The sequence below is a fragment of the Lutzomyia longipalpis genome, chromosome 2 (assembly GCF_024334085.1).
Source record: "Lutzomyia longipalpis isolate SR_M1_2022 chromosome 2, ASM2433408v1".
Taxonomy (NCBI): Eukaryota; Metazoa; Arthropoda; class Insecta; order Diptera; family Psychodidae; genus Lutzomyia; species Lutzomyia longipalpis.
This window is the reverse complement of record NC_074708.1, coordinates 5,679,549-5,695,039: the sequence shown is the minus strand read 5'-3', so window position 1 is coordinate 5,695,039 and position 15,491 is coordinate 5,679,549. Positions and strand designations below refer to the sequence as shown.

Sequence of the window (15,491 nt, the reverse complement as noted above, 5' to 3'; positions counted from 1 at the left end):
ATTTGTTGTAAAATGCTAATCTGCTCAAAGGTGAAACTAATATTTAAATACTTTTAAAGAAAAATAAAAATAAAACGATATTAGGGTGGATTTTTAAAGGTAATAAAGTTAAAAGATTGATTCAATCATAATTGAGCGTTAATTGGCTCAATCAAACTGTTTATTGGGTTACAATCATATTGATCAAAGATTGATCAATAATTGATAAATCAATTGAGTCAGTCAATCAATTGATCAATTTATTGACAAGAATTGATTAATCTCAAGTTAAATCTGATTGCTCAATAATTGATCCTCTGCAATTGATCAAATATTGTTCAATTTTTTAGCAATCAGTTGGTCAATTTATGGTCAATTATTAATCAATCAAACAATAAATGTGCAATCATTGCTCAAACACACAAATCTAACGTTAAAATGCTAGTTGAGTGTCTTTCAAATAAATTTCAATACCCTATGTAATCAATACCACCTTGTTTATTAAAAAAAAAAAAAGAAGAATAAAACCACCTCAACCACCTGCGCTTCATGGGTTAATTTGCGGTTAATACCCAGGAGTTTCCTCTAACAGGTTTAGTTAACAATTTTGTGATCTTTGCGCGATCGCATCATTTTGAATTGCAGCCTCCACCACAAGAAGTCACCAATCGATTAATTATACTGCACACACTTTCTCTCCTGCCAGACATTCTTGTATTTGGACGATCAATCTGATGGGAAGTTTTTTTTTTGCGTGAATATTCTTCGCAAACACCTCCACTGTCGTTGGAGAAAGATAAAGTGAAATTTTCCACGGGCGACGCTATTTTCTGCATGCGATCTTGAAAATCATAGACACTTTGAACCATTTGGAAAAACCTTGAGCTAGTAACGAAAATAGATGCCATTTCAAACAAATCTTTCTTTCAGGGATCCTCACTTTTCGCGTTATTCTCATTTTTTTTCAGCTTCTTTTCAACAAAGATCGCGATCGTTTGGCGATCGTTGGGAAAACTTCCAAACTCTCACATTCGACAAAATGCCTTGACATTGGCGTTATGCGCACAACGTGATCGTGCTACTGCAGAAACATTCATTTTCATACCATTGTTATGCTAATCCCCACATTTCCGCATATGTATTTTATGTTTCTGGTTAAAGAGAGAAAAAATGCCAAAATATTGCAATATTTCATTCGCGAGTGAGATAAAAATTTTCCGGAAATAACCACACCGTAGATCATTTCTCATTTTTCATTATATATTTTATTTCTCTCCACATCTCTTCTGCCACCATTCATGCGTTATCGTGGTTGCATAAAAGTGAGAGGAAATGAAGATTTTCACTCGATCACCCAATAAATTGCGATTACAGTGGGTAGACTTAGGTTGTGTGTGCATGATTGATCGCACTCAAAATAAATCCCATGATCGTGAAAATAGAGAAAATGATCCATGAGATGCTGTGAGAATGAGAAGAAGAAGAAAAAACCAAGGATCACTGTCATACACGCAGAGATGTTTATATTCTTGTCGATAGTCATTTTTCTCTATGTGGGATGGAGATCGCGGAGATCGCTCTTGAGAGGAGAGTGTAAAGCTCTAAATCCATCAAAATGATCAAAACTAAAACGATAGGAGTGCGAAATGACTAAAGTCTAGCAAAGCAATGTGATCGCCTGGGAGAGTGATCGTAGGATCATTGTATGATCGAGGGGAAATTATCTGGGAAGAAATTCAAAGATTTTCTGCAAATAATTTAAATAAATTTACATAAAAATTAATTGTTTTTTTTTTATTTTTAAGAAAATGTTTTCTTTATATTTTTAAAATTTTCTTTTTGAACTAATTCTAAGATTTAAATAATTTTAAAATTGTTTTTAAAACTATCTCTTCGTTCCAATTATTTTCTTTACATGTGCAGAGATATTATTCACCATCTGTCTGGTATACCTTTGCACGAGGATCAATGCCGATCATGCGCATAATTTTCGCATGAGGATCGCACTAAAAACACGCGTGATCATTTGCCAAAAAGTACCTCTAATTTAGATTTTGCATTTTATACATACAGTTGACAGATTTATTTATCGTTTTGCAACATTGCAGCTGCGATCATCAAGATCATCGTTCGTTGTATTGCGTAAATGAATTTTTTGTTACTCTTTTGATCTCGATTGGCATCCCAAAATCCCAATCCATTAATTTAGGAGTAATTCAGGAAGTATTTCAGTTAGTGTGATGACGTAGAGTTTTAAAAAATGATTAAGGAGTTAAATGATCAAGTCCTGAATGAAGATCAAGTTAAGTGATCCTCCAGCTGATGATCACTTTTTACAATATATTGTATGGCAATCACTAAAACCTGAAATAGAGTGATATTTTTAATCACTCGATCGCGCACGGTGTGACGATCTTCGGGCAAATGAACTTACGCAGCGAGGAATCATGTTGGACGATCATTCTTTTTTTTCCCTCACTTCATTGTAAAGAAAGAGGAAAAAGTGGATGTTGGCGGAGGATTTATAAAATGTTCACGGCTGGTGTCTTCCTCATAACATTGCTTGTACATTATATTTCTTTCTAATAACGCACTGTGAGACAGCATATATTTATCTCTCAATTACAAAATGTTGTGTTAGACAGCAGTTCATTTTGTATTTTTGGATCAAGGATAGGATCGGTCGTCAGCTCTATTCGCAAGTCAAATAATAAAGAGTTTTTGTGAGAGAGGTTTTTTGTGCGTTTGCGCACACGACAGTGACATTCCCAATTTATTGTTTGAACGTTAGATAATTCAATTTGTTCAATTTAATTTAATTTAAAGCTTATAGAGGATCTCATTTGGCTTGTATGATCGCGATCGCAAGCTTCTGTAGCAGCAGCAGAGGTGAATCCTCCCTGCGATCGTTGATCATTTTCTTGCACGATTTAATCCTAAACTTCCAAAGCTGCGTAAAGAAGAAGATCTTTTGAACATTTTCGCGTACAAGGATGTATTTTTAGAGAGTTTCACATTATTATTCGCATTTCCCCCTTGGGAAGGCGCGTGGAATGGCCGATCGTGCGACTTTTAGATTGAAAATTCACCAGTTTTCTTTATTTTTAGACACTGACCGCGACAGCAGCTAGCCAACCCCCTTCACTGAATTTTCCAACACTCTGTACGTGATCGCATGTACGATCACTTGAAAAAATATTTTTCTCTCCCATTTTCTTCAGAGCCTTACCTTGATGAATTCATCGTCGGGAAGTTATGGCAAAAAATATCCTTGTGGAAAATCCAAATGAAAAATCCTCGATCTCTTCGTACACACACCACACTCAATCACGAAACTTTTCTCTTTTTTTTCAACTCTGCAATTCCTGAGTTTGGGAGGATTTTCTTGTGCTCTGGCACAACTTACGTATCCCGACGCGTCTCGACGTCCAACTCACACTGACCGCTCCCCTTAAGATCGCGCTATTCGGCTATTTTCACGCGGATTTTCCTTGGAACATTGCCAAAGTGAATCGCGCATCGTGATCTTTGCTTTTGCTTTTCCACCTCACAACGCTGGAGTTTGTCAATAAACACACACACATGCGAGAAATGCGTGCTAATTACTCTTTAATTGACAATTTCCCAGCCCCTGGGCAGTTAATTCATTGGAAAATTTATTAATTTACGATTTATTTACTCACCTGTGCATGGTATGCGTACGTTGTGACCGTTAAAAGGGAGGGAAGTTCAAAATGATTAATCGATTTATCGACTATCGCGAAGGAATATCGGAACCATCGGAACATTTGAGCACTTGGATAAATCGGGATAAATGATGCGCGATTGTGACATTTTGACAGATTAGCGATTTTGTAGTACCTGCACAAAAATTGGGAAAATTGTTGGTTTTCTCGCGGAAAAGCGTGGAAAATTGTGTTTGTGCGGTGCGTGTGTATCTATGATTGAGTGCACAGGTGTGTCAGCTGCACGTGCGTGATAAGGGAAGATGTTTAAGAGCAAAAACGAAGGAAATATCGTGTATAAATGCACTGTTCGCTTACTCGAAGACGCCGATGTTTTGGAATGTGAATTTCACGTAAGTACCCCATCCCGGGGACCCCACTTCCATGCATGAAAATGTCTCATGAGTTGGGGAGAAATAGAAGAACTCATTGGGGGGCAAACTCAATTGGAAAATCAGGGAGCCGGAAAGATTTTTCCTCATCCCACTCACTTTAGTTGAGACACCCACCCGGCATAAACAATATTTATTCTTATCTTCATCCCCTTTTCCGGGAAGAATTTTCAGCATTTTCCCTTTTTTTCCAGCCAAATCACAAGGGGAAGTTCCTCTTGGACTATGTTTGTGAGCAACTGGATATCACGGAGAAGGATTACTTTGGGCTACGTTATGTTGACATTACAAAACAGAGGGTAAGCCTACTTTTTTATTCTTCCCTTCCGGGATACATCCCGGAAGTTCTTTTTCATTGCATTTCCTTAAATTCTTTCACTTCCTCGGAACTGCAGCATTGGCTGGATTTAGCCAAAAATATCATAAAGCAGGTCAAAGGTAACAAATCACATTCAATTCATGTCAAAAGAAGCCAAAAAAAAATCATTAAATCTGATGAAAATTTAAACTCTAATTTGGCACTTTGTGGCTCATTTTCTTTCTTTCAGACGTGGATCCAGTTCTATTCTCCCTGCGGGTGAAATTCTACCCAGCTGATCCACTACGACTGACGGGAAATGGAAAATTAATGCTTTATCAGCAATTGAAGAGAGATCTCATTCATGGGAGACTCTACTGTTCAGCCGGGGAGGCTGCTGCTCTTGGGGCGCTCATTGTTCAAGGTGAGATTAAAATTAGATGACTTTCTAGCACGAATTCATTCTAAATCTGACCCTGTTCAGTTTTTTTTTATTTATTTTATTTCGAAGAGAAAAAAAAAGAATTTTCGTGATATAATCCCTTTAATATGTTCAGGGACGGTATTATACTCGGAATAATTTTTTACGCGATGTGTAAAAAAAGATAAATGCTGTCAAAATAATTTACCCAGCTGGACTAATTCGTCTACCACATTATCCAAACTTTTTGACCCAAAGGACCCAAAGATAATTAAAAAAAAAAACTTTATTAAAAATTAACAAAAAAAAATATATTAAAAAATTATCTCCAAACCCGATATTTTATTAATATTTTTGCACACAAAAATAACCCTTAAAATGTCCCTCAAAAATTCACTCATGACGACGTCTTTGGTTCGTAATCGAAACCTCAACGTCTGAGCATAGAATTAGATTCTTTGGTTGCCCATCTGGGTGTACGGTGAACCGGACAACCCACCGAAACCCATCCAGAGGTAATCTGGTGACGATAGAAAGGTCCGCCGTGGCGTTAACCATAGTAAAAACTCCAGCCTTAATAGGGCAAAGTGGGGAAGGATGAATTGTCTCCAACATTGGCGTCCACAGAGCTTTGGCATCCTTGAGTTTACTGCAGAGCTTATTAATGGTTAGATGATCGTACTGCTCACAGTGGGTTCGACTCAGGGTGCATCGTTTTACGTCCAAAGTTAGAGCCATTGATGTTGGGATGTCCTCTGTTACGTCAATGTGCCCATTGAGGACGTAAAAATTTATCCTGATCTGCGTAACTGTTACATTACCCATGTTAACAGGGAGTCCAGGTTTATCAGGGCATGGCTCGTGATTCTCAACTTTAAAGGCCTTAGGGCGCTGTAAAGACAAAGGCTTTTCTCAACAATTTATTTACCGTAAACAAGGAGGTTAGTTTACTCACAAAACTAAGGCAATAGATCAGAGATAGTTTAGCCAGAATTAGAAGGAGACTTATTGCTCTTCTTCTTGACATTTTGTCCGTACTCTGGAAGCAGAAATGTTTTTTCTTTGTAACAACAGAGAATTTATTTATCTGAAGTTTAGAGAAAGGAAGATTATGCTGGAGTTCTTGACGTAGACTAACCTGCTAAACAATCCTAGTTCAAAGTACTTATAAAACTTTAAATTTATAGTTTTATTGTTATTTTTATTGAATTCCACAAACATTTCAAAAACCGTTAAAAACCCAAAAGAATCGTAACTCATAGTTTCCCAAATTTAATGACGACGTTTCTGGTTCGTTATGGAAACCTCAACATCCATGCATAATACGGCTTTTGTTGGTTCACCTTCCTGGTGTACTGTAAAACGAACTGCCCAACGATATCCATCGAGAGGTAGCATAGAAACAACAGATAAATTAGCCGTAGCATTGGTCATGCGGTGAAGTCCTTCCTTAATGGGACATTTAGGTGGTGGCTGTATCATTTCAACCATTGGCCCCCACACTTGTTTCACATCCTTGAGCTTACTGCAGAGTTTAGTAATTGTTAGGCGATCGTGATCTTCACAGTGCATCTTATCGAGCGTACACCTCTTGACGTCCATTGTCAGAGATAGGGGAATTGTAATGTTCTTCTTCACGACAATGTTCCCATTGAGAACGTAGAGATTCCGCTGAATCATGCTTACAGTCACATTATCCATACTTGATTGTAAGTCAGGTTTATCAGGACATGTGTGGAAGCTTTCGACTTTAAAGGCTTTGGGACGCTTTACAAGGTTAAAGAAAAATTGTTAGCCTAACTAGCTTTTGGGAAATTCTTTGGGTATGTGTGTACTTACAAAGTTTAGGCAATAGATCAGGCGTAAACTGACCAGTAAGAGAAGAAGACTTACTCCTCGTTTTCTTGACATTTTTCCCCTTATTCTGTAAACAGGGAAGAGATCGAAGAGATATTAGGAGAAGCTGATTTTAGGAGGCTTCAGAAAGGAAGACCGTAGGCTGAAAAATTGACTCTTTTACGGTTAACTCCGGATAAGACAATGAGTAAACTCTTGTTTATAGTCCTCATCAATTTTATTGACCTCCACAAACACCCTTTTCCCATTTTTTTCACAAGTCCTCCTTCATTCATGACGACGCTTTTGATTTGTAATGGAAACTTCAGCATCCAAGCAGATGAGAATTTTCTTCTTGTCCCCATCCTGATGAACCGTGAAGCGAACAACCCAGCGATACCCGTCAAGTGGAAGTCGGGAAACAACAGCTAGATTAGCCGTAGCATTAGTCATGCGATAGATTCCATGTTTAACCGGACAGAGTGGTGTGGGTTGTATTGATTCAATCATGGGGGCCCAAAGAGCTTTAGCATCTTTGAGCTTTCCACAAAGCTTCGTGATGGTTAGGCTGTCGTAGTCCTCACAGTGAGTTTTATCGAGCGTGCAGCGTTTAACGTCCATTGAGAGGGCAACAGGAACGTTTATATCCTTTGTAATATCAAGGTATCCATTGAGGACGTATAAGTTTCTCTGTATCATTGTTACGGTTACATTGTCCATGTTGTTAGGTAAATTGGGCATATCAGGGCAACTATGGAAGCTTTCCACTTTAAAGGCCTTTGGGAGCTTTACAAATAAAAGAAGAAAAAACAGTGAATCCTTCATGAACTGAATCCATTCTGAAAGGTCTCAAATAATCTTGAAATACTCACAAAGTTAAAGCTCAAAAGTAAGGGTAGTTTTGCCAGTAAAAGAAGGATGGTTAATGATCTTTTTCTGGACATTTTGTCTTCAATTCTGCTTCTTTTAACTCTTAAAAAACTTTTGCTTTTCACATTTCCCGATAAGATTGTAAAATCTGTAGACAAGAAATTAAACGGTCACGAGAAAATGTAATCAAAATGACCAAAGAGCCTGTTTTAAGTTACATTTAGGGCATGTTCTCTTTAAATAGTTAAGCCTTTTGAATTTTATTGTAGTTCTTCTTTTGGAGAAGGAGAATAGGGGGGTTTCGTGATATTATACAACATGAGGGCATTTTAATGTTTATTCTGTGGAAAAATAATTTCCTATTTAATTTTCCTAGCAAAGTATTAAAACTTTTATAGCACGAAATGTGTCTCGGCTGGTCTAAAAATACTTTTTTTTAGAACTTTTATATTTTAACAATGTTGTTCGTTTTTTTCTACAGAAAATTCCTAAAATCTTAAAATTTATAAATTGTAAAAATTTATTTCATAAACTACTTATGATTTGTCAAAAAAAAAAAATGATGGAAAAAGCTAAAATCTTTTCGTTAGTTCCTGTACCTCTTAACTCTGTTTTTTTTTGACGATTGATGATTAAAAATAAATAATTCGATTCTTTTTGATAGATCTTATTACAATTCGTGGATTTTAAGATTTTTTAATAATATTCTGCGAAAAAGAATTTTGTAAAATATAGCAGATTTAAAAAAAAAGAAATTTTAGACCAGCCGAGACCCATTTTGTGCTATAAAACCTCCAATATTTTGCTGTAGATGAAGATTTATATAAGAAATTATTTTTCCACAGAATCAACTCCTAAATCGTAAATTTTCAATTAGAAAAAAATCATAAATTATATGAAAAGTTAGCTAAACCTCCTCAGCCCATAAATCTTCCTTTCTCTGAAAGCACTTCCTGCATGTATAGCGGTATAATGGGAGAGAGTATTGGGTGCACTATTACCTCAATAGGTCAGATAATTCCTCAAGGGGGTTTTGGGGTGGTGGATTCAACAACACAATTCCTCGTCGTACACCGGAACTCCCACAGAGAGCTCGTTTTTTCCCACACTTTAAACCTCAATATACTCACTTGGGGGAGTGCTAAAAATGTAATGCCGGCACATCAGGTGGATTGGTGAAAATAAATTGAGAATTTTATCGATTTTTCCCATCAAGTTTTGGCTTTTAGTTTATACATATCCGGATGGAGGCTTTCAATTTTCGCGCGCACACACACTCCCGGCAATCAGATGAATTAAATCTCTTCCGTTGATTGCGCACCTAATGGACTAAAATAATATTTTTCTTGCTTCATTCCGGGTTGTGGAATTCTTCTTGTATAGAGGAACTCGGGGATTATGATCCAGAGTGCCATGTGGGGGACTATGTGTCGTCAATTCGTTTCTCACTACGACAGACGGATACGTTGGAGAGGAAGGTGATGGAGTTGCATCAGAAACGTGAACCAGGTCAGGAGATTCGTTTGGTGCAGGATGAATTTATGCAGTTGGCACGTGGTTTGGAGACATATGGGGTTGATCCGCATCCTGTGAAGGATCATCGTGGCACTCAACTCTACTTGGGCATTAATTTCAGTGGGATCAGTACATTTGCCGTGGGGCGACGGGCACAGCATTTTCGTTGGCCTGAGATTCACAAGATAAATTTCGAGGGGAAGATGTTTATTGCCCATTTGAGCTATATTGATTCAAATCGGGAACAGAAGAAGCACACAATTGGCTTTAAATGTCCAACTGGGATGGCGTGTCGCTACGTGTGGCGATGTGCCATTGAGCAGATGCTCTTCTTTACGCTGCCCAATAGTCAGCATGCGTCCGTTGTGAGTGGTGGCGGATTCTTTTCGTGGGGCACGAAATTTCGCTATTCCGGACGCACTGAGAGGGAGATTCTGAGTGAAGCGTTAAGGCAGCAACAGGCATTAGCTAATTCCAGCCCAAGCAAGAGGAAGGCCAATAGTGTTCCGGCAACGCCATCCAGTCCACAGGGGGATCTTGCTGAAATTAGTGAGTTTTTCTTAAAAAAAAAATGATTTTTTTGAAGCTTTTTTGGTGATATTCTGCAAAAAAGATTTGAAAGATTAAACAGGTCTAAAAATTTAGTACTTTTAGCACTTTTAGACTTAATAGCTGAGACACATTTGTGTGCTATAAGGAAAATAATTTGTTATTCAGCTTCTGCTAGATGGAAAAGAAAAGGAAATATTTTTAACAAATTTCTGTACATAAATTTTTAGTACAATTTTAGTACAATTCTTTTTTTTTTTTAAATTTTAAACAAAAAATCCAATCAGAAGTACTAAAACCTGTAATGATACGAAATGCATTGGTTAAGAAGTATAAAAGTACTAATTTTTGAGTATTTTAGTCTTTAGTCAAGACACACACAAAAGACGTTTATTTCAAAGCTGTAGAATCTTTTAATTAAAAATTTGTGTCTCAACTTTGTGTCTAAAAATTTGGTACTAAATTTTTAGAACTGTCTAATCTTACGATTCTACATCACAGAATACCAAAATAAATTATAGAATTATAGAATTTTTAATAAAATTAAATATTTTTGCAAGAATTGAACGTTTTAGTAATATTTTCTGGATTTTTCATTTAATCAGGGTACAGCAGTTTACCAAGATCGACAATGTCAGAACCTTTAGGGGGATGTTCTGATCATTTATCCTCAGCTTACTGCACGGATACAACCCTTCCACTCCTCGAGACGGTTTCTGAGGAATCTCGTAAGCATTCAAGTAAGTTTTTCTTCATTGTGAAGCTAATATATTTTGTTAAATGTCTGTAAAAGTTTGTCATTTATTTGGACAAATTTTTTTAATCACAGACATTGACGTGAATAGTGATCTACTGTCTGACTACTACTACCGTGACTCCTTTGAGCATTCATCGTCAGAGAGTGGACTCACTTTAACGGAATCACGTTTGCAGCGTCAATTTAGCACTTCCGATCAGGCGCCAGCAGTTGTGGCGCATGCTGTAAATCACGCAGCTGCATCGGCGCATCTTATACATCAGCAAAATGCAACAAATATGGCAAAAAGTGCCAAGAAATTCTCCCTTATTCAGGCCTTTGTGCCATCATTCATCTTTGTCGTGCTCGTCCTTGTGCTCTCCACCATTTTTATCATTGAATCCGACTCGGAGATGTTTGTGGGGCTGAAAAATTGGCCCGAAATGGTGTGTCTGCGGTATGAGTACTATCAGCCCCTAAAGGATTTTCTCATTAAGAAAATTGGTTCGGTTTTCTAAAAGATTTTTTCTTCATTTTATTTTCTATTTATTTTTTTAAAAAATTCTTTGTTTTGTGACGCGTGAAGATTCTTTGGTAAGTTTTTAATATTATTTTCTCTTTTAAATTATTATATTAAATCTCCCTGAGGGACCAGAAGTCGACGGCAATCTAGACAAATCACAAAATGCTATTCCTTCCCCCCCCCACCCTACTCACCCACATAATGGATTAAAAGAAAAATCCAATGTTAAAAAAAGCAATCAATAGTTTTTAGTGAAAAATTAAATTGAATAGTGAATTGTCTCTGGTCCGAAAAACTAAATAATCTATTTAAAGAAACTTTGCACTCAAGCTCTTATTGAAATATGAATGAATAAGAAGAAGAATTACAGATTGTTCTGATTGGTTGATAAAATCCAGGAGAGTGTTTATTGGTTGATTCATAAGATTAATTTTAATGTTTTACCCGGTGGAGCTTCAGTGCAAAGTTATCTTGAATAGTCTAAAAATTCTGCATTAAAAAAAATTTCTTCTTCCTCTTAGAATTTAATATTTATTATTTATCTCTCACAGAGAGATTTATTTCATAAAATATAGTGCAGAGAGAGTGAAAGGAATTCACTAAATTTTAAGAATTTTTAGGATGAAAAAAAATTGAGATGAAAAATTTTAATGCCAAAAAAAAAGATATGCAAAAAATCATTCCATTATATATATGTAGTTATATATGAAAAAAAAAATATTAATTAAATTATGATGACAAAAGAAGGAAGTCGTGAGTGATTTGCGATATTTTGCTAAATGTAACTTTTAAGGGAAATTAATTCATAACATATAAAGAGATGGAGAGGAAAGGCAAAGAGAGAAGGAGGTTAGAATGCGAAAAGAGAAGTCAGCAGAAGCATGAATTACTTTAACCATTATTATGGAGCTTTATCACCGCCAAACACGAGCACACAGCATAAATTTTTATTTGGAATATTTCTTTTATTATTATTTTCATATTATTCTCTCATTAAAACCCGCCGAAGGCTTATTAATTCAACAAAATGTGGGGAGAAAAAAAGACGCAAAAATAGGCACCATAAATTAATAAAAATAAAAAGAGGTAAAAGAAAAATTCTCTCACAGACTAAAAGAAAAAAAAATATGAGATTCATATCAGAATTTGTTCCTATAAAAACAATGCGTGTATCCCTCTTCACAGATAAATCCTTTTCCGTATTTTATTTCATTAGTTTCTCGCACAGAAACGTCCGTAGAGAATGCACAACGAACAATGTCCTTTTTGCATTAAAATGTAAAATTAAAATAAATAAAAGAGGCCACAGAGGATGGGGAGAAAAAAATAGTAATTGCTACTAACAAAAAAAAACTTAGTTTTTGCTTTAAAAGGAAACAATTAAACTGTATAGAACTAAAATAAACTAAATATGTACGTAATTGTTTTAAAAGTTACATAGAATGTGAATAAATACCTTGCAAAATAAGGTGTTCCAATAAAACGTTAAATTGAGAGAATTTTAGAGAAATGTAAAACATTCCAAACTTGTTTCGCATAATATCTAAAATCCATTCTATTAATTATTAGTTTTCTTTGAATTTTTATTAAATTTTTATCAAAATTAAACATCTTAACCATAAGTCAGCCAGTTTCATTTCTTATGCAGCACTGGTTATTTGTTACACATCGAGTAAAAACCAATTTCTGAATATTTTTTAGCACGTTAACCCTCCGTATACTATGAGGGGTAGGTGACCAACCCCAGAGCTATATTCTGATTTATTGAGGTTTAGTTATTTCCAGAAGCTTGGTTCTATACTTCTAATAAGGTTATCTGAGAAGATTGTGTAAAAATTTGAGGTCAATCGGACCACCAGAAAAAAAGTTATTAACAAAAATGTAAGAAGAGGGAATTCAAAAATTGGTGTAACGGTCAAATTTATTCCAGTTTTCTTCCATTGTCAATCTTTGTCTCTTTCTAGACGTTTCTAACCTAAAAAAAAAACAGTATAAAAATCATCGAAAATGTATTTTTGTGTTCTAAAATGGACAAAAGACTTCTTAGGGAGTACCAAGAAGTCTATTAAAGCTGAGTTGACAGAATGAATTTGCTTTTTTGCGAAAAATTCTATGGGGTCGGTCACCTACCCCAATAGTAATGCGCGTGAGTGTTTTGGTCACAGTATACGGACGGTTAAAGAAGTCAAGGAATTTTCATTCCGCCCAAGGGCTTGCTTTTTCCATAAAGTAATAATTTATGCGTTTATATTGGAACACACTGCCTTGAATTCTACTTATTATAATTAAATAGAACATCAAAGAAAATCTCCCTCATTTCCATCTTTGTGGCATCTTTTAAAACAATTAAAAAAAAGAAAAACATTTTAAGACAAACATTGTAATTTTCATAGAAAAGAAAAATTTATAAAGAATTTTGAAACTGCTTCTAGTGTTTAAGGACAAATGAAAAATAAAGTGGAAGAACATCATAGAGTTACTAATTAAACGTCCCAAAGTCAATTGCATTATTTCGAACATTTGATTAATAATAATGAAAAAGAAAAGACACAAAAACTTGATATAAAAAAACTAATTCGTAGTTAGTGATGGACACGGAAGAGCAAATTGAAAAAAAGCCAATATTATTTGAAAAATAAACAGTGAAGAACGTTTTATTAGATTGAAAATGCATTTTTAATTTTTTCAGGTGATTTTTTTCCCATTTTCTTTATTTTTGGTGGAATTTTGTTGATCAGTGTTGAGGAATTTTTACAAGAATTTGCAGAAATTATGATTAGATTTTTTTTCTTTTCTTTGGAGTTTATCTTTTTGCTTCTACGATGGTTTTCTCCGGTTTTCCTGGACAGAGAGTGTGAGAAAATTGAGAAAAACATTTTTTCAGTTCGTTACAACTTTTCCAATTTTGCCGACATTTGAATTCCGGCACAATTGAGGTTAAGTTTGAATGCCCTTCGGGTAACCTTCGTGTGTTGTTTTGATCAGCTGTTTTGCATTGTTTGCTCGGTCATTGTTCATTTTCTTGCATTTTTTGCTAAATAAATAAGAAGAGAAGACTGAAAATGTTCCGACTGCCCTCCCTATTCTCTCGTGGAAAGGTAATTTGTCTAAATTCACAAATATTTCTCTGAATTTCATTGAATAATTAACATCTTAACCTCACTTTCGGTCTCCACAGAGCCTAGCTAGTGCATTCAATGGGGCACCGAAAAGGAATTTGGGGCTCGTGCCAATTGTCATTGAACAGACTGGAAGGGGCGAGAGGGCGTATGATATCTTCTCGCGATTGCTCAAAGAGAGAATAATCTGCGTAATGGGCCCTATTGTGGATGAAGTGAGTTCCCTGGTGGTGGCTCAGTTGCTCTTCCTGCAGTCCGAGCATAGCACAAAGCCCATTCATATGTACATCAATTCCCCCGGAGGGAGTGTAACAGCTGGGCTGGCCATCTATGATACAATGCAGTACGTAAAGCCCCCAATTGCAACGTGGTGCGTAGGGCAGGCATGCTCAATGGGATCCCTCTTGCTGGCAGCTGGAGCACCGGGAATGCGACATGCACTACCCCATGCGAGAATTATGATTCATCAGGTGTCTGGAGGGGCACAAGGGCAGGCGACGGATATTCAGATTCAAGCTGAAGAAATAATAAAGCTGAAGAAGATGCTGACAAACATCTACGTGAAGCACACTAAGCAAACGTACGATCTGCTCTATGGGAAAATGGAACGTGATACATTCCTCACGCCCGAGGAAGCTAAAGCTCTGGGGCTCATTGACAGTGTCCTCGAGCATCCACCCAATGCCACAGAGACCACGGATGACAAACCCACGGAATCAAGTTGAGCAGCATTTCCAGCATCAGGTGAATCTTAGTTTTTTAGAAAGATTTTTTTTTACTATCAAATCTCTTTGAATTTCCTTTTTAATCCTTTTAACGAATGAAACATTGTAAAGGCAAAAGAGCAATGTATGATAAACGAGAGATAAATCCTGGGTGTATGATGGGGAGATTGAAGGCAATATAAAATGCGTGTTGTGTAATTAAGGGGCAGCAGCTATGCCATGAGAGCGATGCGCCAGAGTAATTTATGTGGCTCACGGTGGAAGAGACGCAAATCCATTATAAATTGACAAATGATTCTCCTATCATGGCGATTAAATTGTATTACTATCAATCATTAATTGATGCTGCTCATCACGGAGATACTTCCTGCTCTCTCAACTTGACGAAGGTTCTTTTTTTCTTTTTAATCTTGCAACAAGACCCCTTTCGCGCCTCTGCAGTGAAAAATACAGCATAGTGCAACTCTCCCCCCCCCCCCCCTCCCTTCCCCAAAGAAACGACCACTCACTCTATTTAATTAATAATTATTTTTAAACCCACTCTCGCGGTGATTTGCATTCAAAACATCCATCCCAGTGTGTTGGGGCTCACACAGGGATCATTGGAATGCCACAACCACCACCGAGAGGTCACCTTATTGCTTCTGATGGATGTGAAGAGATTTTAATGTCTCAGAGAGAGATTTTTCTGCAGGAAAAAGCAAATTTTTGAAGTTTTTTTTTACAATTTTTCTTTCTAAAATTGTTTCAAATGTTAATATAAAGTTGATAAAGGTTAATAAAGTGAAAAGGTTAAAAGGTTA

At 36.2% G+C, this 15,491-nt stretch overlaps 3 protein-coding genes across 5 annotated transcripts; 2 read left to right on the top strand and 1 right to left on the bottom strand.

Moving 5' to 3' along the window:
• Window positions 1-3,802: 3,802 nt before the first annotated feature.
• LOC129788808 (FERM domain-containing protein 5) lies at window positions 3,803-11,587 on the top strand. Of its 2 annotated transcripts, XM_055825144.1 has the most exons (7): window positions 3,803-4,057; window positions 4,291-4,395; window positions 4,492-4,534; window positions 4,645-4,818; window positions 8,905-9,585; window positions 10,191-10,325; window positions 10,415-11,587. In XM_055825144.1, exons 1-7 carry the CDS (start codon window positions 3,968-3,970, stop codon window positions 10,837-10,839), a joined length of 1,653 nt encoding a protein of 550 aa, XP_055681119.1. In that variant the 5' UTR covers window positions 3,803-3,967; the 3' UTR covers window positions 10,840-11,587. The 2 variants fall into 2 exon arrangements, with proteins under 2 accessions (XP_055681119.1, XP_055681120.1); XM_055825145.1 differs by lacking the exons at window positions 3,803-4,057; window positions 4,492-4,534 and having other exon boundaries at window positions 4,285-4,395.
• LOC129788809 (uncharacterized) lies at window positions 4,830-7,455 on the bottom strand. The gene has a single exon (XM_055825146.1). It carries the CDS (start codon window positions 7,390-7,392, stop codon window positions 6,940-6,942), a length of 453 nt encoding a protein of 150 aa, XP_055681121.1. The 5' UTR covers window positions 7,393-7,455; the 3' UTR covers window positions 4,830-6,939.
• Window positions 11,588-13,798: 2,211 nt separating the features above from the next.
• Window positions 13,799-15,491, top strand: LOC129788807 (ATP-dependent Clp protease proteolytic subunit, mitochondrial). 2 transcript variants are annotated; one of them, XM_055825143.1, is made up of 3 exons: window positions 13,799-13,942; window positions 14,023-14,707; window positions 15,266-15,491. In XM_055825143.1, exons 1-2 carry the CDS (start codon window positions 13,907-13,909, stop codon window positions 14,686-14,688), a joined length of 702 nt encoding a protein of 233 aa, XP_055681118.1. In that variant the 5' UTR covers window positions 13,799-13,906; the 3' UTR covers window positions 14,689-14,707; window positions 15,266-15,491. The 2 variants fall into 2 exon arrangements, with proteins under 2 accessions (XP_055681118.1, XP_055681116.1); XM_055825141.1 differs by having other exon boundaries at window positions 13,800-13,942; window positions 14,023-15,491.

What these genes read in the sequence shown, in the direction of transcription:
- LOC129788808 (XM_055825144.1), top strand. Translation starts at nt 3,968, where the DNA reads ATGTTTAAGAGCAAAAACGAAGGAAATATCGTGTATAAATGCACTGTT. An exon ending in TTTTGGAATGTGAATTTCAC is followed by an intron (nt 4,058 to 4,290) that starts GTAAGTACCCCA and finishes CTTTTTTTCCAG; the next exon opens with CCAAATCACAAGGGGAAGTT. An exon ending in TTGACATTACAAAACAGAGG is followed by an intron (nt 4,396 to 4,491) that starts GTAAGCCTACTT and finishes TCGGAACTGCAG; the next exon opens with CATTGGCTGGATTTAGCCAA.
- LOC129788809 (XM_055825146.1), bottom strand. Translation starts at nt 7,392, where the DNA reads ATGCCCAATTTACCTAACAACATGGACAATGTAACCGTAACAATGATA.
- LOC129788807 (XM_055825143.1), top strand. Translation starts at nt 13,907, where the DNA reads ATGTTCCGACTGCCCTCCCTATTCTCTCGTGGAAAG. An exon ending in CCCTATTCTCTCGTGGAAAG is followed by an intron (nt 13,943 to 14,022) that starts GTAATTTGTCTA and finishes CGGTCTCCACAG; the next exon opens with AGCCTAGCTAGTGCATTCAA.